Consider the following 23,740-nt stretch of genomic DNA (forward strand, 5'->3'; position numbering starts at 1 on the left):
AACGTCAATCCAGAGGTGCACGCCAGTACAGAAATCCCACGTTGAGAAAAGAAACCCCCAAAATGTGTAGGTGGTGGAGGTAACTATGCCAACCCTTATGCTATGGCATCATCGTCAACTCGCTGCCAGTATTAGGGTTTTCAACAACATCTGGTTTCCATGTGGACATCCAAACACAACTTTGCCATTATCATTTGGGAAAGAGCCCACAACACATCGTAGCTGCCTCTCTTTATTTGCCGTGTCTTTCTGCCATTGTCTATTGCGATAGTTTCTCTGCTGTTATGCCACAATGTTTCTGTTAATTGGCTCCGACAACTTTTGTTTTGCGCTCTGATGCTCATGCTCTGACGTTTCTTTGCGATTGATTTTCGCGCTGTCTTGAGATTCATCTGTAATCTCTGCAATCGACAACTTCTTTCGTCCGAACATCCATCTTTGCTGCCATCTTCAAAGACTAGAGTGGTTTTGCCGCGCCCTGCTACTTCGCCAGCCTGTACATCATCCAACAGTCGCACCCGCCCAGCCGTTCGGGATGGGGAGTCTCGTGTCGCTATGCCTAGTTTATTTGGTTCTGCCAACCGCCTTTGCCCAGCTGACGACGGTCACCATCCACCTTCAGCCTACTGCAACGCTAACAGAAGTGGTCTGGGCCCTCGTTACCCCGCTGACAACTGTTTTCACACCACCATGCGGCGCTGTGATCATGGAGACTCAGATGCAGAGTCCGGAGTGTCTGGTGCCGGGAATGTTCTCGGTTTGGAAGAACGGTGGCTTTTACTCGCCGGGTGTCTGTCCTAGTGGCTACACCACCAACTGTGTGCGGTCTGAGACGCGTCAAGGGGAGTTGATTCCTCTTCGCCCAGGAGAGACAATGGCAATGTGCGTTCCTCAGTAAGTGTCCCATTTTATGATTAAACAATGTTGTTCAGTTTCTCACCGGCCTCGTAGAAGCTGGACTTGCTATGGTGGCTTACCTACAAACTTGGCTTTTTATATCACATCCAATGGCGTCTACACTGCTCCTGCAATTGAGATACGCTGGCGGGAAACCGATTCAAGTATTTTGGCTGCAGGTAAGATGCTTAGACTTTGAGGTTGTGATGGAGAATGGAAACTAACCGTTGACTTTAGCAGCATCAACAACTATCGATACCACTACAAGTTTTGCTAGTCCAACACCCGCACCAACCGGGACCATTCCAATGACGCGGACTACTCTTTCTATATCACCAACACCAACCACCGCTACAGGCGTCATCATAACACATTCCAACTCGCCAAAACCTCCAATCGAGACCCAGGAAGCTGAAGAGGAAGGATATACTCTAAACAACGCGGAACTAAGCGGGATCATATTCGGAATTTGCGTGGCCATCATGGGGATAGTGTTATTGATGTGGTGCGTCATGAGACAGTGGGAAAGAAGTGATTCCCTGTCGAATAACTGGCCGGCTCGCCATTGGAACCATAGAACCAGCACGCGGCTCTACTCGCCATCGCTCGTTTTCTCGCCCTCGCCAGTCCAACAACGATTGGCACCATGAAGAGCGTCTGTCTGTGGCCGTAGAGGCACTACAAAAAGAGGGGAGAAAGACTTGAGAAAAGTCGTAGTGTAACGAACTATTTCGAGAGAAAATGGGTTATGGGTGTCTCACAGACTCACGTAGACAAACCTTGGGTTGGGGTGAAAACCTAAATATGTACTTGACGTAGATACCAACATATTCGGTGCCGGCTAGTGGTGACCAAGTTCTCTAGAAAACCATGAGGTCTGAAAATTGACAAGTCTGTGAGTCAACTCTGGTTGAAATAAAGTGGAACTAACTCGGCTGTTGGGTATGAAGCAGCAAAAGGAGAACTGGGGCACCCGATGGTAGACAATTTTGTGTACTACATGACAACCAGGTACTTGTACTACATGAAAAACAATGACCAACTAGAGTCGGGAGCATCGCAGATATTTTGGCTTTTGGTGTCTGAGATTTGATTTTTGATTTTATTCTTTTACGTCTACCTACTGTTATTTCGCAGCAATACGACGGTTTTTTTTGGTGTCCGAGTCAGTTTCCAAAAGATTTATAACCTTTAATACAAACCAGCCTTTCAACTACAGCTACAAGCCTTCATAGCTCAGTTGGCAGAGCGCGACACTAGTAATGTCGAGGTCAGCGGTTCAAATCCGCTTGAAGGCAGTCAAATCCACTCTATCCAAGTGGATTATCCCTTTTGCCGCGTCACGATACCCGTGGCTGACTCTTTCATTTTTACATGCTTAACCTGGCTGGTTGTGCTGTCGCGATTTATGGTTTTGTGAGTAAAACGGATTATTTTGCTCGTTTTTTTTTTCTTTCGTTTTTTTGAATCGGGGAGCTCCGGCCCTTCGGCGGGGGTCGGCAGGCCCCGATAATCAGGGTGGCAGAGTGTCATGGTTTGGATTGTGGTTTCGGTTTCTGTATGTACCCTTTCTGGTACTGCTTGTAGTCCCCTGTCGTATGCCGAGAATACCTCGCGAGTAGACAGGTAAATAAAGAATGAATCAATCAATCATGAATCAATCAATCAGGGTGGCAGGCCTGGGATGGTCTGTGTCCTCACGACAGACCGTACAATTCCTTTCATAGAGATCAGTCGTATTCAATAAACTCGAGTTAAGCCAAGTCCATATATTAGATGCGAATACTATTAGAAGCAGCTACTTACTGCCTCAGTCGTAAAATAAAGAAAGACAAGTCTCTCCTTCAGCTACTCAACTACTTGTTCCTCCACCTTGAATTACATGCCAAAAGGCCCCTTTCTTAGCCATCAAGTCATTAAACTTGCCTTGCTCTGTTACACAGCCCTCGGTCACAACGACGACATCGCTCGCAATCCGCATCATGTGGGGGCTATGCGTGACGATGACAACGGCGAGATCGTCAGCCCCCGGAGCAGAGTCCTGGCGATGTAGCGTCAGGCGGGAGATGGTCTCGCGGACCAGCTCGGCACTCTCGCTGTCAAGGGCCGACGTTGGCTCGTCCATAACAAGCAGCTTGGGGCGGCGCACGAGCGCGCGCGCAATGCTGATGCGCTGCATCTGTCCGCCCGACAGGCTCTGGCTACCGTCACCAATTAGCGTGCGGTAGCCCTGCGGCAGGCTGCTGATAAAGTCGTGGATGCCGGCGGCGCGTGCGGCAGTCTCGGCGTGTGGAGCGCGGCGTAGTGGCGAGTCAGCGGGCAGGCCGTAGAGAATGTTTTCTAGGACGGTGTCGGGAAATAGGAAGGGTGTTTGGGGCACGTAGGCGGTAAGTGCGTGCAGGCTGGAGATGTTGATCTGATTGACCGGAACTCCAGCAAAAGAAAGAGATGGTGACGAGTTGTTTGAACTCTCGGGTTCGTAGAGACCTAGGAGGAGTCCGATGAGTGTGCTTTTTCCGCTGCCTGATGAGCCAACAATGGCTGTCGTGCTGCCGGGGTTTAACTGAAATGAGATGTTATGGAGCACATGGGAATCAGGCCGCGATGGATAAGCAAAAGCTAGGCGGTCAAAGACAACTGGAAGTAGCTTATCAACTGATTGCTTCTGCAAGTTAGCCTGAGTACTTGGCACTGGAAGTTGTGCTAGGCGGAGGACTTGGGCTGAAGAGGAGCGAGTAGAAGATATCTGCGGGACAGTGCTTAGAGTCGCTGAACCGATGGTGATGCCAAACAACAAGAGGTTTATGACTTGGAGCACACCTGAGACAGACTGAGATGAGTTAGGCTTTGTGAGGATGTTCATGCTGTACCAAAAAATGAGGGCCGTCATGAAGAAAGTTATGCTTTCTTGCATCCCAAAGAGAAACCCAGTTTGGTTTGACCTCCGGATGCCCACCAACAGAGCGGCATCTAGCGCCTTGTCATGCTTTGCTGCAAAATGGCGCTCCAGAGTCAAAGCCCGGACAACGCGGATGCTGACAAACGTCTCGGTGAAGATCGCACCGGACGTGGTCGCAGCATTGTCGCGTACGGCCTCCCATTTGCCGCTAACGTGTGAAAACAGGCGAATTGAAAGCAGGATCACCGGTGCAGGCGCCAGACAGACCAGCGTAAGCGTCGGCGAGAGAATCAGCGCCCACACAACGGCGACTACGACCATGGTGACAGCCACCAGGACAATGACCACAAACGACCCCAGCAACGTGCACATTTCCTCGGCACAGCGGCTCAGCGTGTTGACCACGACACGCGGCGAGTTCTTGGGCGTCATGCCCGCCCACCATACCGGCTGGGCGAGGACGTTCTGCAACGCCGTGCGGCGCAGGTTGTTGACCCATGCGCGCGCCACGTCTTCACAGAGACAGCGGCCGGTAATAATAGTCACGCCGTTCCCGACGCCAATCCCGATCAGCGCAACGGTCCACCGCATCGCTTTTTGGATCCGGTCGCCCGGCTCCCAGAAAATGGACAGCAGCCGGGCGAAGCAGTAGGAAAAGACGGGCGTGGCGCCAGCGGCGATCATGCACATGATCAGGCCGATGACAAGGAGAAGGCGCTGATGCACGCTGATGTTGGGCCAGACGGTGCGGAATATGGCGCGCATCGGGATAGTGGACACGGAGATAGTCTCTTCGGGTTGACCATGGTGCGGGTCGGTGGTACGAGTCTTTTTCTTTTGTCGCCGGCCAAGTATAGCATGGCTTCGGCGAAACTTGAGCCGGTGTTGGCCCTTCTGTTCAGCCTCGGCCAGCTCGGCCTTTTCAGCATCGGTGTTGTGGAACCGACGAGTCACGCCGAGAGCTTGACGGGAGTTCTGAACTGAAACGCCGATGGTTGCTAAGAACTCTAGGTTTATCTGCTCTACATCTTCGTTTGTCGTTTCTTGAGAGTGTCGGCTTTGGTCTTCATCGTTGGAGTCTAGCTCTAGCTTTGCCGATGACATGCTCCGCACGCGCCTACGCTGGCTTTGTGTGCGTAGACCGAAAGGAGACAGCGCCCGAAGCGCAGTGCCGTTGTGGATAGATCTCCGGCGCTGCACATTATCGCGGGCCTCGGGTTCTTGGCTAAAGCTGTGCCGGTAAAGCTCGCGCGCACGAGCTAGACTCGAATACACAGAGTCCCCGGCGTCGGTAATGGCAATGGTGTTGCGGCGAGACAGGGCGCGCCGGAGCTGGGTGCCGTTGGTCGCGTGTTCAAGCTCTTGGAATATGAAGCGCGATATACGTTGAGATGTAGGGATCATCTCGGGAACAATGGATTCTACGGGTGACGTAGCGCTCATGTCCGGCTTAAATGTAGCCTCAAGTGTAGGCGTGTCCGGACTGGTGAAGTCTGTAGTCGTCTGTGCATGGGAGGCCTGGTAGAGACTCTTCAGCAGACCGTTTGCAGAAGAGCCACCCAACTCATGAAATCGGCCATTCTGCATGACGTGGCCAGCATCCATGACGTAGACCCAGTCATCTTTGCCAATCTGGGTTATGTCATGGGTAATTATGATGGTTGTTTTCCCCTGGCGCCAGGCGCGGAGGGCGTCCATGATGAGGCTCTTATTGACGGTATCCAGCCCGCTAGTCACTTCATCGAGGATCAAGATCGGCGGGTCTCGAAGCCGGGCACGCGCCAATGCAAGACGTTGTTTCTGGCCGCCACTGAGGCCATGGCCGCTGGCGCCTAGTAGCGTGTCTAGCCCCTGAGGCAGCTTGTAGATGGTGGACTGCAGCATAGCCATGTCGCAGGCAACACGGACGTCATCCATGGTGGCGGCGTGGGGATTGAGTGAGCCAAAGGCGACGTTGTTGAAGAAAGAGTCGTTGAAAAGCAGCGAGCTCTGTTGGATTAAGCACACGTTAGTGCGTACCCAATCGGTGTTTAGAGCTCGGAGGTCGTGGCCATCAATGAAGATTTCGCCGCTGGTTGGTTCATAGAACTTGACAAGTAGATTGCCTAATGTGCTTTTACCGGAGCCGGATCGACCAACGATGAAGTTCAAGGCATTTCTATCAAAATGGAAGCTCTCGGGGTGCAGCGCAAATGTGTCCCCGGCTGTGGGGTATTTAAAAGAGACCTGGATAGGTGAGGGTTGTTAGTAATGTTCTGAAGCGTTCCAAGGGGATAAACCTACGTTGTTTACAGTGATCTGTCCGGAGCAAGAGTCGGGGCGTAGCCCGCCATCGGACCTTTGAAAACTTTCGCTCCCAGTGGTCGCCAACAGTGTTTTCAGGTCGCCACCAGCCGACATGCCTCTTACCAGCTGTAGCCATTCGGGCATGAGATCCTGGACGCCCTGGAACACTGTCATCATGGCGTAGAACGTTATCATGATGCTGCTAGTGCTAGTTCCATTCTGTACCAGATAGATTCCAAACAGGAAACAGGTACCGACTAGAGTCGGCCCCCAGAACTGCATGAAGCCGGCCTGCGCGGCATTGTAGCGCGCCTGCGTGCGGTAGAAGACGGCTGCGCGCATCACCCACATCATGTACTGCCGGACTTCGTGTGCTACGCCGTCAAACACCTTGACCACATCGGCAGCGCCCAGTGCGGCAGATGCGAGCTTGGAGGCCTGGTCCAGAGCGTCCTTTTGACGCGAAACTGCCGGCTTGATAGGCCCCATGAGTAGCGAGAAGATGACTGTGGGGATAGGCAGCGAGGCGACAATGAGCAGCGTCATTTTCCACGAGTACGAGAGTGCTACAAATAGCGCAGCGATGGAGGTCATGATGTTGTTGATGAGAACGCCAAAGATCTGCGAGTTGGCGGTTTGCAGGCTGCGGATTTGTCTGGAAGAGAGTTGTCAGTGAGAGCTCCGTTTTTGTCTTGATTAAAAAAGCCCCAACTTACGATTCTATGCGTGTCATTACGCTTTGAATGCCGTTGTCCTGCAAATCGAACCACGCCATATCGCGCTGTAGCAGCGCGCCAAACAGCTCACGCCGGGCCGTCTCGGCCTGAAGCTCACCGAAGCGGATCCATGCGGCCATGAACCCGGAATTAAACACCCAGGCCGCGCCGCCAGTGACAGTCAGTATCCAGCACCAGCGGCTCACGGACGCCAGCCCGTCGCTCGAGGAGGTCAGTCCGGCCCCAAAGTCGGTCACAATCTCGAAGATCTTGCCAATGGCTATGATCATAAAGATCTTGAGACCAGCTACTATGGCAGAGGCAGCGAGAGCTACAATGATGCAGAGCAAGTGTCTGCGGCGCGTGAATACAAATAGGTTGCGCCATTTCTGCTGTGGTGAGGCGGCTGCAGGCGTTGGTGGGTCAGGGCCGTCGCCCGAGTCGGTGGGAGTGGCGAAAGTGGAAGCGCTAGAGACGACAAACTCGCAATCGGCATCCTGGGGGGAAGGGTATGGGAGGTGAGAGATAGGCTGAGAACCGGAAGGCCCCTTTGTAGAATATGCGCCCGATGTTACTTGGCCAGAAAAAGAAGTGTCCAATTTTTCCATCTGAATAGCATCAGTGTCTATCCTCTGCAGAGGTGTTTGGCGAGTCATGATATCGGTATCTAGAAAGCCGGGTCATACAAGTCAAGCATATCAGAAGATACAAGACCCCAGAGGAGGTGAAGCACCCTCGGACAGCAGAGGGCCAGACAGCGGCTCTTTATCGTGATAGAGACACTAGCCGAGTTCTTTGCCTGCAGTTGGATCGCCGGGTATACCGGGGGGTCGCATAATAGGCCATTGTTCTCGATTGAAGAATGGAAGTTCTCAGTCTGGCGCTCACATGTCTGGGGTGTTTTCAAAGAAGGTCGCTCTCTGGAACCTCCATCTCCGGTGCTCATCCCCATGCAAGTGTACGTTAGCGTTAGCATTGTTCTCGCCAAGTCTTGACATTGTTGTATGTGTTAGGGCGCAACAGCCAAAAGTAAGCGTATTAAAGAGCTCAGGCAGCAGTGGTTGCTACCCATCGTTAGTAATTCAAAGTACATCAGTGAAAATGTGTGCCAACTGGCATACTCTCCTCCTCCTTGGTCTTTGTTTCCTTGCATTATTCAACGTTGCACATGTTTTCATGATATTTTCAGCATCCCAGCTATGATATGCATCAGGCGAATGCTCTCAGCACGCCTGCACAGGACATCACCAGATCTAACACTCGCTATAGCTACGATTCTTATACTGTCGTTTTGACTGTGAATCACTCACTCTGAGCATCATCACTCGGCGTTGTGTGCCGCTTCTTGACAACCAGCATCACGAAGCTCTTACACAGCTGCTGACGGCTGCCAGCTGCCAACTACCGCCAGCAGCTGCCAGACCCCGCCGTCGCAGAAATTTGCCCCACCACATAAACTGACGTCAAAACTTGACGGCAATGCGCCTGGCTTGATCGAAAGCTCCCCAGTTTCCTCCCACAGTGAAATTCTAGTTGAACTTCAACACGCCATCACCATTGCCACCATGTCTGAACTCCCCCTTACCTCCACGGCCAAGACGCCGGAGAACTTCAACCCCGAAGAGGCCGAAAACCTCGAGGATGTAAGCTCGTCCATACTCTGCGGTCCCTCTGGCGCCGCCACCAAGAACGCTCACTAACCAGCGCCCCGCGGCCCCCTCCCCCAGATTGAGAAGCAGTTTGCCGTCAAGGCTGTGCAGCACATGGAGGTCTACATGCGGATCCTCCAGACGGTGCCCGGCAGCACGGTGCGCCTGACCAAGATTGACGACGAGATCATGGAGCACCTGGCCACGGACTTCCCCGAGTTCGACCCGGCCAAGCCGATTGACGAGAACGAGATGAAGTCATCGCGCGGCAAGGAGCGCTGGCGCAAGTTCATGATGAAGTACGAGAAGCTCGTCGACGACTACAACTTTGGCACCATCATGCGCATCGCTCCCGACACCGACTACGGCCAGCACACCACCATCTTCGTGCCGCGCATGCAGTTTTACGCCATCGAGATTGCCCGCAACAGAGCTGGCCTGAACGACTGGATCCACGCGGAGGCCAAGAAATAGACTTCTTCTTGGAGGGCTTGCCAGTGGAAATAAAAAAATGGTGTCACAGAAAAATAGACAAAAAAAAGAGATGACGTTTGGGCATTCAGCCAGTGAGTGTCTTGGGGCATGGCTGAGCTGGAATATGCAGCAAATCAGCTTCATTCACTCTGTTTGAATATACCACGCCCGCTTTCCGGGTTCTTTGTCCTCAGTCACAGGGGAACACAACACGCATGAAATAAATCATTGAGACCTGTTGGCAATTCTTTTTGTACCGCATGCAAAACACAACACATCACATCACTTACAAGTTTGGTAGACTTGAGGGCATTGTCTTGTATTATCAGAAATGGCGGGATTGCTCCATTACTCACTGTTTCAACAGCTCGTCTACATTGAATCGCTTAAAGAAACAAATATGCTTGAAATCCACCCAGTGGTGCGCAAGCTCGTTTTGCGATAGGAGAATAAGCTCGCCTCGCTCAAAACTAGCTGCACACACAAAAAAACAGAGGTTAGTAGAGTAAATCTTCGTCGAGGCGGGCTTGAACAATGTGTAAACTCACGAGAGATGTACGATGGTTGGGCAATCTGCCCTCGACTGCGCACCACGCGCGCGTTCTTGAACCGTGGCTCGGGCGACGGGCCAACGTATCCACGAGGTCCAAGGTCCGACACTGTAAAGGTAAACTTTCCACGAGGAATGTTGACATCACCCGTGAGCTTGACCGCCATCAGCGGCCCGCGATACACCCGTGCATCCAGCCGCCGTTTCTGCCACGTCTCGTCGTCCTCACCCCCCTGCCGCGTGAGCCGCAGCTCCGAGTCGGTCGCGTCGGGCAGATCGGGCTGGACAATCAGGACAAACTCGCAGCCGTGGCCGCGGTAGTCGCCGACCCATAGCCCGCGGAACGGCCGTGTCGGGGTCGGCACGTACAGATCAGGCGCCAGCGTGGCGTAGGTCGCGAGCGTCTCGCCCATCATGGCGCCGACATTCATGGAGGAGTGGTAGCCTGGGCCTATAGCCGACGGAATGCCCCAGGCATGGATGGAGTGGGACATTTGCAACCATGAGCGCAGGTGGAAGGTGTGCGATGATGCTTCAACATGTGTGCGGGGGATACAGCTAGTGTCGGCGGTTGTGCTAGTTGAGGCGGGATACATGGAGGCAGCGACGCCGAGAGTGCTCTGCTCGAGCGGCGTGGGGATGCTGGCGGGCGGCCAGAGCGTGCCGTATGGAGAGTGTGGGTGATTCTTTTGTTTCTTTTGCGCCGGCCTAGATGCAACAAAACTAGATGCAAGGGCCTCGATGCTGCCGCTGCGTGACATGGTGATCTCGGGCTCAAATCGGGACACATCGCGGTTTGGATGGCGTGAATCAGAAGCCCGGAGAGTTATTATGGAATTGTCCATGTGTAGGGATACCCGCGGGTCAAACGGATGTATTTCGACGTTTTCAAAGCCGCTAATGGCGTCTTGATCTCGAGCCCTGTTTACAGCCACGACCTGGTTGGCCTCGATGCAACCGCGGCGGGTGTCATATCGGGCTACAATCAACTTGCCCGTGACCTCGACATCGCAAAACCATATCTTGTGGCGGGCGACAAACCATTGGTCGCGCAGCGCGCGCCACAGCTCGAAGAAGCTAGTGAAGCCGGGCGGCAACGACGCGACCCTTGTATGCGGCACGTTCTCCTGAATTCTGGGCTGCCACACAAGGTCCGACTTGGTCAGCCGGTTGAACGTCTGGCTCGTGCGCGCCAGCATGATCAGCTCGGCGGGCGCCAGGTATTCCAGTACATGCAGCAGCAGTTCGGTGGGCAGCAGCGCCAGCGTGCACGTCTGCCGAGTCTCAGAAACTATTCGGTGTTAGCAAGTGGCACGGCAAGGCGAAACTGGGGCAGCAAAAGCGGCGGGGATTGGCGTACGGGTGCACGGCGCATACGGGCTTCTAAGAACTGGTGCATTGGGACTCCTGGATGCTGTATTTATTTCTGCCTCTGTTGCGGTCGGGGTCTCTGAGTTGGGCTGGGAGTCCGCATCAACATCCGCCGAGAGCCCATCAAGACCAAGACCTGGAGTGGTGTCTGGCGCACTGCCGTCCAGGCGGCCGTTGGCGATAGACTGCAGTTGTTCTGTCAGCATGTTGAGGTTCTGTAGGGCGTCCGCAAGAACGTCGAGCACGGGCTGGGACATAGTCTAATGCGTCCAAGAGCGGACGTGATGACAATGTAGGAGAGAAGACCCCCCAGAGAGCGCCAGAGTGGAGAAGAGGAGGGCCTGTGTTATATGGTATGTCGAAAAGAGCCCCTGTAAACTGCGCTGGGGACAAGAACAGCCACTGTTTTCCTGGCAGAGGCCCTGCGGAACAAAACAACGCACAGATTCGGACGGATGTGCTGCCTGCGGTGTTGATCGTCAACGCCATAAACTCAGATGATGAAAGACACAAAGAACTTCCCGTCTTATGCCAACCTTGAGGTCGTGGAACAGCGTGTAAAAATTGGGCTGATATGCAAACCCTAAGACGTTGTCAGGCTGATCGCTAGGGTCTGCTGGGGCAGGCCCGTGCCCAACGGCTGTTCGCAGCTGTCCGGCGCGAGAAAATATTTATTAAATTCTTAGCTTTTATTCTGCGTATAGTATCCTCCCTTGTTTGTCGCCACGAGGAATATTGCCAGTGATCTCACTGACGTCTTATTTTCTTTCACGCTTCTTATGTTGTTGCCTCTGGCTGTTCTACCGACAGTTGTTTGTCTCATCTGCTCTGAGATACCCTCCTTTCTCCTACGCAAAGCGCCTGCGTGTTTAGCCGCCCACCACAAGTACAGCGGCGCTTATAGGGGCATCACTTGTCTGTGGCCACGGGAATCAGTCTCTCTAGAACACTCGCTTTAGGACGCCTTCACCAAGCAATGCTAGCAATGACATCCTTCATGCCGCTTTTAAAAGACCTTCTTCCCATGATAATGCCTTCCTCAGTGCACATCCAGAAAGCCCCGGCGCTCTCCAACCCCCCGTCACCACCAGCCGCGCCGCACACCCGCGGCCGCCAGCCGGGGTCCAACAGTCACACTCGGCCAGGGACCTCCTCTGACTCTGATAATGAGAGTGCCGGCCCCGCGCAAGACGCGCCGTTCCACAGTCCAGGCGCCCCCGGTCCGTCCCAGGTGGAAGAGGTGCTGCGCGCGGCGTCAGTCGCAACTGGCTCCAGCTACCTTAGTTCCGTCTCACCCGCATACCTGGCCGATGCGCGCATCAAATCGTCCGAGGACGAATCTGATCTGGATGGGCTCGATTACACCGACCGCCATGGGGGGCGGGATGCGGAGACGCCGCGCAAAACTCGCGCGTCACAGGGGGCGTCGCCATTGAGAGTGATCAACCAGCTAGTCAATAGAAGCGACTACATGTGCGCATCAGGTAAGTTTGCTCCTGTCCTCATGTTAATGCTCTCCGAGCGCAGTACACCAGTGCATAATTGTAACCGTTTTGACTGTGGTGCCGTGTAGCGGTTGAACTAGATGCTCATTCTGCCACATCCATCCGCCACCACAGCGAACAAGGTAAGTCTTCTTATTGTCTCCATCTCCACAAGAGCACGTCCTGATCATGTCGTAAATCCCAAATTTCTGTCCTTGGAAAAGAAACCATGATATATGTCATATCAGGGTCTTTGATTCTGTCCACTAAGCCAGATCTCGACGGTGACGTCATCACCAATGTTATTTCCCGTGGCGACTTTGTCAACATCCCGCCATGGACTGAGCATCAGCTCCGAAACAATACAGATGAAAAGGCGACATGGCTGGCAATGCGTAATGCATCGTTGCCTGTTACTGTGGACTTAGTGGATTGGGGGGAGGAGGAGGTGGTGACTGACACAGACTCGGACTGATGAAGCCCGGCAGGTCAAGCCGAAGGATGACAGTAGTGAGGAAATCCACATGCTCAATTTAGCTTCTGGGTCTAAGTGTAATCAATTAGTTAACAACACTTGGTGCAAGCTCACCTCCGCAAAAGCCCTATGATCATCTAACCCTGCTACATCAGTTGAGATTACACACAGCTTAACTGACCACCTCAATATCCCACCAACTCTTCAACTGCTGATGTTCCTGCAATTCTGCCGTATACCACACATTCCAATAAAGAAGACCCGCCCAGTCTATTATCACCATGAATACCTCCGGTGATTTCGCCTGCCGCAAACAACCCGGGAATCGGAGCAAGTCTTCCACTAGCCTCTCGTCTCAGCACTCGACTGCTAGTGTCAAACGCAACACCGCCCATTGTGAAGTGCACAACCGGTGTAATCTTGCCGATAAACACTTCAGCGTCCTCGATATTATCTTGGTCAGGTTTCAGGGACCAGTGCCCGAATGACGTTCTGCCCAGAGGATCTTTCTTGTCACCCGCAACAATAGCAGAGTATTCTTTCAAGGTCTGTTGAAAGCTTAGTGCCAAGTCCTTGACCTTTTTCTTTTGCATCAGTCCCTTCCACAGGTAAAATCCAAGGTGGCCTGCAGAAGCTTTACTGGCACCGGGGTCAAGAAGAATCCATGCCTCCCATTGCTTGATTCCATTCCTTTGGCTCGGGGGGTTCTTCATAATGGCGTCGCTGACCACCTGACGTAAATCCAGCTCATTCACGAATCTCTGGCCATATGCATCGAGCAAAATACCACCTTCACCTCGCAAAACCTCAGCAGCCAAAAACTTGGACCGCGAGTATTCCTGTGCCGGATCGACAAAGCCCGTCGGGTGGATTTGCACGCTATCCATGTCCACCAGCTCAGCGCCAACTGCTGTCAGTAAGTCTTGGGCGCCTGGCCGCTCTTCAGCTGTTGCCGGGAACCCTTCTAGATCCGGTCGATATCGAGCAAGTAGGCCATGGGAGTCGCCTGCAAAACCACCAGCGGCAAAGACGACAGGGCCTATGAGACTTTGCGGTACTCCGTTGTGTGTATACTCGACGCCAGTCACTCGGCCTGTGGGTGTTTCTGTAGTAATCAGGGTCACTTCTGCAGAGTTTATGAGCTGAAATCCGGGATTTTCTTTCATCTTGGCCAGGAGTCCAGTGACAATTGCCGCACCAGGAGGTAGCTTTCCTACGCCGCGGTGAGTTCGCGGGACTGAATGACCGCCGAGAGGGGCGACGGCACTCATATCAACTCCGATCTCATCAGCCAGCCATTCAACCGCATCACTAGAACTATCCGTCAGCAGCTGGATCAGTCCTTGGCGGTCTACAGGAAGCCCGTCTGTCCCGCTGCCTGGCTCAGCATAGCGCTTACCCGCGCTGCGGACGGAATCAGCAAAGAACTTTGTATCCGAGGAAATTCCATGCGCAGCCTGGAAACGCGTATTAGCCCCGTTGATCCCAGACGACGCCTTGATGCTGTTCCCGCCCGGCTTTACGCCCCGGTCTAGCATCCGGACAGATGCGCCTGCTTGAAGGGCAGTGTAGGCTGCACTAAGGCCTGCGAGGCCAGAGCCGACAACAATGACGGGTTGTTTCAGCTGGAGCATAGCATCAGACTGAGGAAAAGTGGAGGAAGTGGCTTGGCTTGTTGTCTGTAAGATTGAAAGGAGTTTTGTTAACAAAAGTGTGAGGATAGCGACGAGTGAAACTTGCGCTAGTTGGCGACGATTCATGATAGGGAAGATCGCGTTCCGGGTGTTCTAGATTGTGGAAAAGAGTGTTTACTTCCAGCACACGATTATGAAGTCAAATCTCCGTCTTTTCTCCCGGGCATGATTTCCTTGTGGCATGTCACAAGTGGTCAGACTGGGTCAACAGCACGTCGTATGATTTGGCGATGGTACGATCTCTCGGTCAGCTCGGTGAAATCCTGTCATGCTAGGGTCTAGTATTTAGGGTTCGTCAATGAGCCTCGCTTCACCTTCTCGGCATTAACAAAGTCAACTCTGCGTCACCACTAATGTTGTAATACTGATTTGTCAAGGCTTCGGTTTCGTTGTTTTTATTCAAGCGAAAAGTGTAAGAAAACGTGCCATACACATGAGCTTTCTAAGCTATTTCCAGCTGTAAGCCTCAAAACAAGATGATGATGAAGAACTCTGTGCGGTGATGAGAATTTGGAGATATAGAGATGGCTCAAACCAACGGCACGTTCTCGGTGTATCTAACTCTTTCTTTATGAGGGGTCCGTCTGCACATCTTGAAACTATCACATTTTGGGCCTTTGCAAATCCATTTCAACTCCAAGTGTAAGACTTAGCCTTTGCCATGAGAACCTAAGATGGGGGGTGGGAATTAGCGGCATAGTGGGCAGATGGTGGCTATATCAAGTCCCCCGAGGCGAACGTCCGAGTTGCGAATTCTGGGTAAAGTTGATGTACAGTTAAACGCCCATAATACAAAGCTTTCCATTTGAAAACATGCTGCAAGCAGCTGAGGTGCTCGTGCTGACAAGCGTCCCGGAGAAAGCATCATTTAACCGTCGAGACATAGAGTTTTAGCCCACTTGTGCCTCGGGGCCAGCCCGCGGCCGTCGACTGTCATATATTATTTCTTTCATAGGAAACTATTATATTGTTCTTGCGGGTGGGAGCTATCATGTCCGTTTGGGCTTCAAATATGTCGTAGAGTTATAGTCACCAAGTAAAAATCAGGTGTCTTAAAGTTTCCAAAAGCCTCAGGCTGTCGAAGGTTTCAAGGCTATTATGAAAGAAGAAGGACTATCAGCATTCAATCCGTGACAATCTGACATTCAAGGGCATGTAGCATCTTTCTTGGAAGTATACATGACCAATAGATAGAACAACCCTGTTGTAGTCCAGTAATCATTGTAGTTGCACCTTCCACAACGGCATTCTCTCCTCGAAACCTCGGTGCCAACTCCGGACGAGCCGCAGCTAGCCACGCGGCAAGACTCTGCACATGTCAGCATGCTTGTATATTTTTTGTCAGTCAGAAAGAATGAGTCGTCCAAGACATGTCGTCAACAAAGGACCCAGCCAAGACGTGCCAATTACACAAAGTTTACTCCAAAAAAAAAAGCCCAGTAGTACAAGTATAACGAACTACATGACGATGCTCTTTTGGAGAAGCACAAGGGCACGGAAAGAAGCATCGAAGCCTGTTATGGGGTCAGTTAGAATAAGCACAGGGCTCTCCAATTCTAGTGAAAAACAAAAACCCCCACACCCTCCCAGCTTAAGGCCACGGCGCGAGATATCGACATGTTCTCCAAATCCCGACCGTCAGTCCTTTTTACATATCAACTATATTGAGCTCTTGCGTAATGACTGCCTTCTATAGCCCAATCGGTCATCGCATCCACCAAGTCCCAATCTCAGAGAAGGGAAGATGACGGCCTGATCATGGAAAAGATGTGTAGGCCCAGAGAAGCACAACTAGAAGAGTCGTGTGAAAATGTGACAGGCACGCCAGATGCTCCTACGCTCGGATCCTGCGGAGGTTTGGGGGTATTTTTTCAATGTCATGCCTTGGTCAACGGAGCGTGATATCGGATGTGTGCATTCACTTGTGTACTATATACGTATTGTGTTTACCAGTAGTGATGCGGACTGTGCGGGAAGAAAGCACGTCAACACGGACTATCCTGTTCTTTGAGCGACATCCACGTGATATATCGGCCAAAAACATTGATCATCTTGATGTTGTGATGTGCTGCACACAATGGGTCTCCAAGTCTCAGTTCTAAGGGCAAATGTTCATGATACTTTGCCGCAAATTTACCCAACTAAGATAGTAGCACGTACAGATTGCATTTTGGTGGGCTAGAGAAACCTGAGCTCAAAATTACCAAAAGGGAAAGAGCATCTGCAAATCTAGCTAGCTAGCCACTTGTTCGTATCCTTCTCTGAGCTCATGCCATTGTGTTGTGATCATAATGAGGCTTCTTCTTTGCTTCGTATAAGTAACTAACTAGCTGGATTCTGAAAATTGGAGTAACTAACTAGATGACTAACTAACTGTAACTAGTTTTTCATATGTAGAAGATGTTACCGATAGGGTTATGTAAATAGGGTTCTATGCACAAGCACAGCTAACTTACACACCGTCAGAATTGTTCCTCTGCAACCCTTGGACTCCTCGATCGAGGAGAAAAGCGGCAGAGGAAGCATGCGTGCAGGGTCCCATTGCTGCAAGGGGACGCAATCTGTAATCGGTGTTCTATTTTTTTGCTCTCTTCGTCTGGTCAGCGATGCTACCTGGCGTCAAAGCCACCAACAGAATCCTCAGATACATGTGGTCATCGTTGCATGGCCGATTTGACTTGAGATTTCAGCGGCTGAAACCATGGTCTCGTTGCCCAAAGGAGTATATTATTCAGGCATGAAAAGACTTGGTATTCAGCTTTGTCGGATGTTCTAGATACATATTGTACATAGATACATTCAAGTAGCAAACATGTATGTGATATACATAGTTAAGCGAATAATTGGCAGGTCGGCATCTCTTGTATGTCCTCTTATACAAATTTGAAACTGACAGTTGTTTGCCGTCCGGGTAAAGGCTTTTTTGATTTAAGCACAGCAAGTACAAGTTGTGCAACGGCCGGCTCGGGAGGGGTAGCTAGAACCAGGTCTAGGCCTAGGAAGAAAAAAAAGACAAGCTGATACATGATATGCGTGCTCATACACGTCCAACGGGCGTTGCATCGTTTCGGTGACGCTGCGGTGCATACTTGGACACAAGTACAAATGGTGTTTGTTTCTTGTCGATCAGGAGAGCTAGCCTGTTTATAGTGTGTATGCGCTTTTACTGCGATCATGCTGTTGGCGTCGCGTCTTATGCGCCACAGCGCAGTATTCTGGAGAGCTGTTCCAGGTGAGCGGCCCATTGGGCACGCCGTCGCGGCTGTCGGTAGCAGCTGCAGTTGCAGGAGTAGAGAGCGAGTAGCTAGTAAAGCAAGCTGATGCGGATAATATTTAGCGGTTTGAAAGGCACAGGGGAACAGCCTTTATCCGGAATGTCTCGGATGCGTTTGTTACGCGCACAGCCGTAATATCGAGAAGGTTCCCAACTTGGGGGGCAAGGCCAAATGAAAACGACATGGACTTGTCAAGTAGTTAGAGAGATGAATAGTTAGTATGCACACAACGAGTAGCTAGGTACACACGGAGCACTTGTGGGAGCAATCGTTGTTGGGCTACAGCAGGGGGTCAAGCGCCTCCCCCTTCTGTGGCTAAACCCTCCCAGGTTGTTGGGTCTTGGCAGGTTTCGAGATTGAAAAGTTTTGTTATCCTGTAACTAACTAACTATAACTACATGGAGACATACGTAGCGGAGAAACGGAGAAACGGAGAAACATGAAGCTTAATATTACATGAGCATGTTTGCATGTTGTTCGTGTGCAAATGCCACAAGCTTACATGGCAACTTGACGATGATATAAAATGCAGTAACTAGATGGCGACATCAAGTACTGACTTCATGTATGTAGTTATGTATGTATGCATGTATGTACATGTAGTTATACGTTGGTTGGCGCTCTCGAGGGCTTGTGCTTCTACTCAAGTCATTGCATTCAATATTAGGGTCAAAGCTCGCGTTCTTTGTCCCTACTGGGCTACCGGATTACTTCGGGATCGACACCAAGAGGCGGCTTCCATTAGACCGGCTTACCGGAAGTTTTTGGATAGCACAGGAAGATGACCAAAAGGTGGCGAGAGCGTAGAAGCAGGGTACGCAGGGGAACATAGAACAAAAGAAAACAACAGACTCCTTCTAGGAAAAGCAACCACAAGCGCAACGGCGAGAACGTGTGTCAAACCTACCCACCGGCTTACTTGACTGTGACTGCAAATTGTGTGGTGCATAAGACGTCAACGAAAATGAGACTGTAAATCATGCCGAGTCTGTTTCTGGTAGTGCTATAAATAAGCTACAGGCCAAGCTGCAAGAGCCCTAGTGGATACATTTGAGTGGTATACCCCGGAGGCTTTTGCGAGTAAGGGTCGTACAGTGGGTACAGACGTTATAGTAGGCGGGCCTCGAGGGCCCTGGAGCAATTTCCGTCCCCTAACTGGTTGTGCGTACAGGTTTTTGATTTAGTTTACAGGGCCAACAGATCCAATGGCACAGGCGGGTCGAGCGTAGAGTAGAATAGAACACTGGAGACCTGGGCAGTGCTGGCTTTCGAAGGATGCATCCAGCGCACCGAGCGGCTATCAAGCTCGGTGAAGAATGTGTACATAAATAGCCAAAGTCTTTGGGGCCAATAATGCAGGGACTCGTTGATTGGCCTCAAGTGCAATGCTTGGTGTAAAACAAGATCTGCGCATGAGGCTGTCCCGATCTGGGCGGCATACGCAAGCTCTCTTTGCCTGAGCTGGCAGCACTGACCACAGCGCACTCACAGAGCCCTGGACAGCAGCACCGGGCGCTGGACTGACTCCACTTTGGGTGTTGAAGAATACTATTCGAGAACTTTGAGGCTCTGCATCCTGAAATAAATAGTTCTCTCATCGTGTAAATAAGTGCGTGTACAACAAATGGTCTTGGGCGGTCATTTCCAGCATCACAAAGACCCTCACCAGCCGAGCCGACAGATGCTTGTACGCACAGGCTTCCACGGCTATTCAATACTGACTGGCCGACCGACCCAGTTGCTGCAGTTATTTCAGGGTTCAGCAACAACGGGAACGGCGCACGCGTCAGTGCTTGCCACAACACAGCTTGGATGAAACCGCAAGCGCGGAAGAATAAATGGGACTACACCTAAAGAAGAAGTTTAAAATGCAGTTCGGGAAAACAAGTGACTAGTCAACTGGTTGCGGGTGCTGTTACTTGTATGTATGTACTCAGGTATCCGGCGGGGTGAAGCTGCTTCGCCTCAAAATCCACAACAAAAGCCAGCGAAAATCTAGACTTTTTCAGGAGAGCGGCGGCAGAAAGGGGATGTGATATGGCAACGTGTGTAAGAAGATGTAGAGAGGGGAAGAGGGGGCCGGCCAGACACGCAAGAAGAGCAGTAGTAAGCGCAATCCAGATGGCACAGGCGCAACGGCATCCTTGCTCGGGTATGCACATACACACGGGTAGAACAAAAGCCATAGCAAATGTACTAACCAACTAGTTACTGACTACTAACTAAGACTATGAAGTTGTATCTGGGGCCTTGAGCTTTTGAGGCTTTGAGCATTGAGGCTTTGAAGTCTTGGAAGTAAACAGCCAAGACAGTCAAAAAGACCCAGTCGGCAAACAAGGACACGAACGAAGATGATAGCCAAGACTGCAGTGCCAAGTAGCAAGGAGGACTTGCATGTGTTTTCGTGTTCATACGGTAGTTGTGAAGACGGATGCTCGGAATCTGCAGCTTGGTCCTGTTCCTGAGATTGAGATGTGTAGAAAAGAGAGGCTGAGAGGGTAGATTTCTTGGAAGACAGCCCCCAATACAAAACAAGGCATGAAGCTGAAAACATATCCGAAAGAATAAAAATAAAAATAAAAAACAGATGCAGCAACAAAGGGGAGGAAGTTAGTAAAAATAAATAATAAAGGCTCCGTTCCATACGCAACAGCTGACATGTCCCAGCTTTGGCGGGAAGCAACGCGTGGTCAGTGATTTCCCGTAGAGCATGGCGATGATAGATGAGCGGAGATAGTAGCATAGATTGGAGATTCCATGGGCGTAGAGTCTGGTGGCACCTAGATAGTTACTGGTGTGCACAAACGTAAAGTGAATGTGCGGGGAGGACGCTGGCGAGAAGGTACAAGAAAAAAAAAAGAAAAAGGGAGAAAAGAATAGTTGTCAATTCGGGTTCCAGTAAGTCAGTTCCCTGAACGGTGCCGCAGCTAGAGCCGGGGGTGTTCCATGGAAGAGAATTGGGGCACAGAAATAGCCTAAAGTCTTGGTACATTGCAAAGTTCATGAAAAAAGAACACCAAGACTTGAGGCTCTGTATTGTTCTTCATCTGGCGGGCCAACAGACGGCTCTGCTCCAGCAGAGACAGATGCCGATGCTGACAAGCAACAAGTGCGGCGCAGGAGCAGAAAATATTCCAAAGCAGAACTGGCCATGAAGCTCGTCCGCGTTGACGCCGGATTGAGAGGCAGACTCGGACTCTTGGATTTCCAAAGTTAGCCGCGACAAAAGAGGCTCAAACAGCACACGGATCCGAGACCGTATTGTCGCGGGCATAGTAGTTCTGTGTTCTGTGTGTAAGAAAAAAAAAAAAAAAAAAACCGGGCTGCCGGCGTCTGTCTGTGCGAAGCGCCCGAAGCGCGCCTATTGAGGAAGGAACCTGTGTAATGAATGGATGAATCGGGGGGAGGCAAAAGGCAGGCGCAGGTACAGAACAGGCAGGAGCTCGAGGGAGCCAGGGGCGCCAGGGGAGGGAGCACGGGTTTGGCAGCAGCGGCGGAGGGCTACTGCGGTTTATGGCATTGACTTGGACGCAGCCTCTAAGCTCCAGCCCCTAACCCTATTGATGACAGATTAGCCGCACCCATACCTGGGCAAGATGAAACAACCAGAATAAAGACAAACGGGACCGAGGGGATTCCTGCGTGGAGGGTCACGTCCACACGCAAACCCAAGGGCATTTTCTTTTTTTCATAGGTGCCCTGCCGTTTCGACTCGCCGAGGCTGATGTGTACAATGGTTGCTTAAAAAAAAGCGGCATCTCAGCGGGCCACGATGCAAAAAGTCTTGGCCGTGTTTCTCGACCCCCGCTGTCGCTCCTGACTGGTGTATTGTGTGTGTATCATCGCCTCTTGTTCAGATCTTTTGTTTCTCGCGCCGACCGGCTTGCTCGCTGCAGAGCTCCTGTCCGCCTGTCCCCTGGCCGCTGGGTTTCTCGTTTGTCTCAACTTGCGCTGGGGGCTCGTGGCTCTTGGGTCAATGGTCCCTGGACGTCGACGTGCCACCTTGGCAAATCTTGTTTTTATCTTCCACCTCGTCCTCTCATTTTCGGCCTGCCAGCTTCTTCTTTTATAATCCTCGTCCGTTTTATTGAGCCGTGGCTAGTCTTTTCCTCCATTCTTCCTGTTCTTTTTATACTTCATACACAAAAGCAAAAAAATACATACTTGGTATACATTGGCTGGCCCATTTATCATCGTCGTCCGTCCCCCTGGTTTCCTTTGTCAGTTAACACATTGTCATTTTCCATTTTCCATTTCTTTTTCTTCTTTTTTTTTTCCCTTCATCATCTTGATTTTCTTTCATTTACCACAAGCGACTTCATTTGCATCTCATTCATTTTTACACTTCGTCACATTCATTTCCATCGCCCCTTTTCCCAAGTTCCCCGAACCTCGTCCCTCATTGCATATAACTACACATCAAACCATCGCCTAAACCTAAACACTCTCGTCGCCAATCGCTGCTCATTAGCCGCCTTCACATCACGAATTGGTTAAAGCCCTAGCGCCCTCTGTCGCTTGTTTCTCAATCGTCTGGTTTACTACGAGAAAGAACGACACCAACAATTCACAAACCTACCCGCCTTATCGTCCATTCACCTATCAATCTATCTGAAATGGCCCCCTACGAGAACAACCCTTACGGAAGCACTCAGAGTAAGTGTCTAGTCTCTTTATGTCTTTGTTTCTTTTGTTACCCAGCCTGTTGCTGCTGCGCCAGTTGAGCCGGTTCTATTGTGCAGTCTATGCTCTGCATTGTTGGACGCTCGAGACGCCTGGTTACTGGCACCCACCACCTTTGTTCTATTTGTATTCCCTTTATGTTACTTCTCACTATACCCGCTACTACTAGCAGCTTGTAGTGCAGCTTATCCAGAAGATGGATAAGCACTGCTACACGGGACGAGTTGTCTGGTAGCGAACATCACACAATGCTCTAATGGAGGCAGATGAAGCTCCCGTGCTCGTCATGGCACCTGTCTTGGTATCCTCCAGCACCCTCCCCCCCCTTCATCACACAAGTACACGTACGCATACAGCTTCCCCGTTCTTCCATTGCATCATCTTCCCGGAACAGAGCAGTCTCCGACGATGCCAAGATGGCGTTTGAGTGTGTCTGGCTTCAGAGTCCCGCCGGAATACAATTATACGTGTACAACACAAGAGAAGGGTGAGTCGAAACAAGACATGAAAAAAGGGCCTTTGGGGAACAAAGACAGAAAAAACCATGACTTTGACTCCCGGATGGCTCTTTCATGCTCGCGTCTTCCGCACACACCCTGGCCCTAGTATTCACACCGGGCTGCTGCTTTTCGCACCCGCTGGCTAGTTTGGCACGCCTAGTGCGTCCTATTCGCACGCCCTTCCACTCTCCTTGATGTCTTGCACGCTTTTTCTACACACCCTCAAAATTCTCTCCCGCTTTTTTCTCGAATCCCACGACTTGTTCCGTTCTGCAGACTATCAAATCACAATTGTCCACTTACACCGATACGCTTGACCTGCACCCAAGGACGCCCCCAACTTCACATACACATCATACCACCACCCCCTTGATGAATGGTGGTGAAGATATCAAGAATGCCTTCATCGTTTCAAACAGCCAGCCAGTGCTGGTGTAAACGGCACTTGTCTTCCTCCTTTGCGGCCGCCACACACTTGTGTTGGTGATCCTTTGCCCCGAAGCCCCAGCAAATCGCAGTAGACTGTGCCAGAGACCCAAACCCAAGCTGGCTCTTGGCTGCGACTACTTGCCTCACTTCCCGTGATCCGACGCCGACTCCAGTGGTTTCTTGTGAGTTACAAAAAACATGCTGTCAACATGCTTCTTGTCAAGAAGAGCTGGCCCGGGTTCAAAGGGAGAGGGGGGGTGGCAGTGGGGGGTGCACCCGTCAAAGACTATAGAAGAAGAAAAGAAACACTGCGCAGAGACAAGCAAAGCACCCTGGTCGGCTTTGCTGGCCGGTGCGC

At 51.4% G+C, this 23,740-nt stretch overlaps 6 protein-coding genes across 6 annotated transcripts; 3 read left to right on the forward strand and 3 right to left on the reverse strand.

The window, feature by feature from the left end:
• Positions 1–535: 535 nt before the first annotated feature.
• BROUX77_002439 (uncharacterized protein) lies at positions 536–1,547 on the forward strand (the record flags this gene model as incomplete). The annotated part of the gene is made up of 3 exons (XM_073746980.1): positions 536–894; positions 952–1,076; positions 1,135–1,547. The coding sequence occupies 3 exons, from the start codon at positions 536–538 to the stop codon at positions 1,545–1,547; spliced, it is 897 nt and encodes a 298-aa protein (XP_073607521.1).
• Positions 1,548–2,749: 1,202 nt separating this feature from the next.
• On the reverse strand, positions 2,750–7,454 carry BROUX77_002440 (uncharacterized protein; the record flags this gene model as incomplete). Its single annotated transcript, XM_073746981.1, has 3 exons — positions 2,750–6,022; positions 6,080–6,737; positions 6,799–7,454. 3 exons carry the CDS (start codon positions 7,452–7,454, stop codon positions 2,750–2,752), a joined length of 4,587 nt encoding a protein of 1,528 aa, XP_073607522.1.
• Positions 7,455–8,363: 909 nt separating this feature from the next.
• Positions 8,364–8,921, forward strand: BROUX77_002441 (uncharacterized protein; the record flags this gene model as incomplete). Its single annotated transcript, XM_073746982.1, has 2 exons — positions 8,364–8,441; positions 8,526–8,921. 2 exons carry the CDS (start codon positions 8,364–8,366, stop codon positions 8,919–8,921), a joined length of 474 nt encoding a protein of 157 aa, XP_073607523.1.
• A 352-nt stretch (positions 8,922–9,273) lies between these two features.
• On the reverse strand, positions 9,274–11,099 carry BROUX77_002442 (uncharacterized protein; the record flags this gene model as incomplete). The annotated part of the gene is made up of 3 exons (XM_073746983.1): positions 9,274–9,395; positions 9,470–10,762; positions 10,832–11,099. The coding sequence occupies 3 exons, from the start codon at positions 11,097–11,099 to the stop codon at positions 9,274–9,276; spliced, it is 1,683 nt and encodes a 560-aa protein (XP_073607524.1).
• A 728-nt stretch (positions 11,100–11,827) lies between these two features.
• On the forward strand, positions 11,828–12,801 carry BROUX77_002443 (uncharacterized protein; the record flags this gene model as incomplete). Its single annotated transcript, XM_073746984.1, has 3 exons — positions 11,828–12,326; positions 12,416–12,469; positions 12,551–12,801. The coding sequence occupies 3 exons, from the start codon at positions 11,828–11,830 to the stop codon at positions 12,799–12,801; spliced, it is 804 nt and encodes a 267-aa protein (XP_073607525.1).
• Positions 12,802–12,986: 185 nt separating this feature from the next.
• Positions 12,987–14,561, reverse strand: BROUX77_002444 (uncharacterized protein; the record flags this gene model as incomplete). The annotated part of the gene is made up of 1 exon (XM_073746985.1): positions 12,987–14,561. The coding sequence occupies one exon, from the start codon at positions 14,559–14,561 to the stop codon at positions 12,987–12,989; it is 1,575 nt and encodes a 524-aa protein (XP_073607526.1).
• Positions 14,562–23,740: the final 9,179 nt, after the last annotated feature.

This window comes from Berkeleyomyces rouxiae (genome assembly GCF_048999995.1).
Source record: "Berkeleyomyces rouxiae strain 22BRR77 chromosome Unknown BrBRR77_ptg000002l, whole genome shotgun sequence".
Classification (NCBI taxonomy): domain Eukaryota; kingdom Fungi; phylum Ascomycota; class Sordariomycetes; order Microascales; family Ceratocystidaceae; genus Berkeleyomyces; species Berkeleyomyces rouxiae.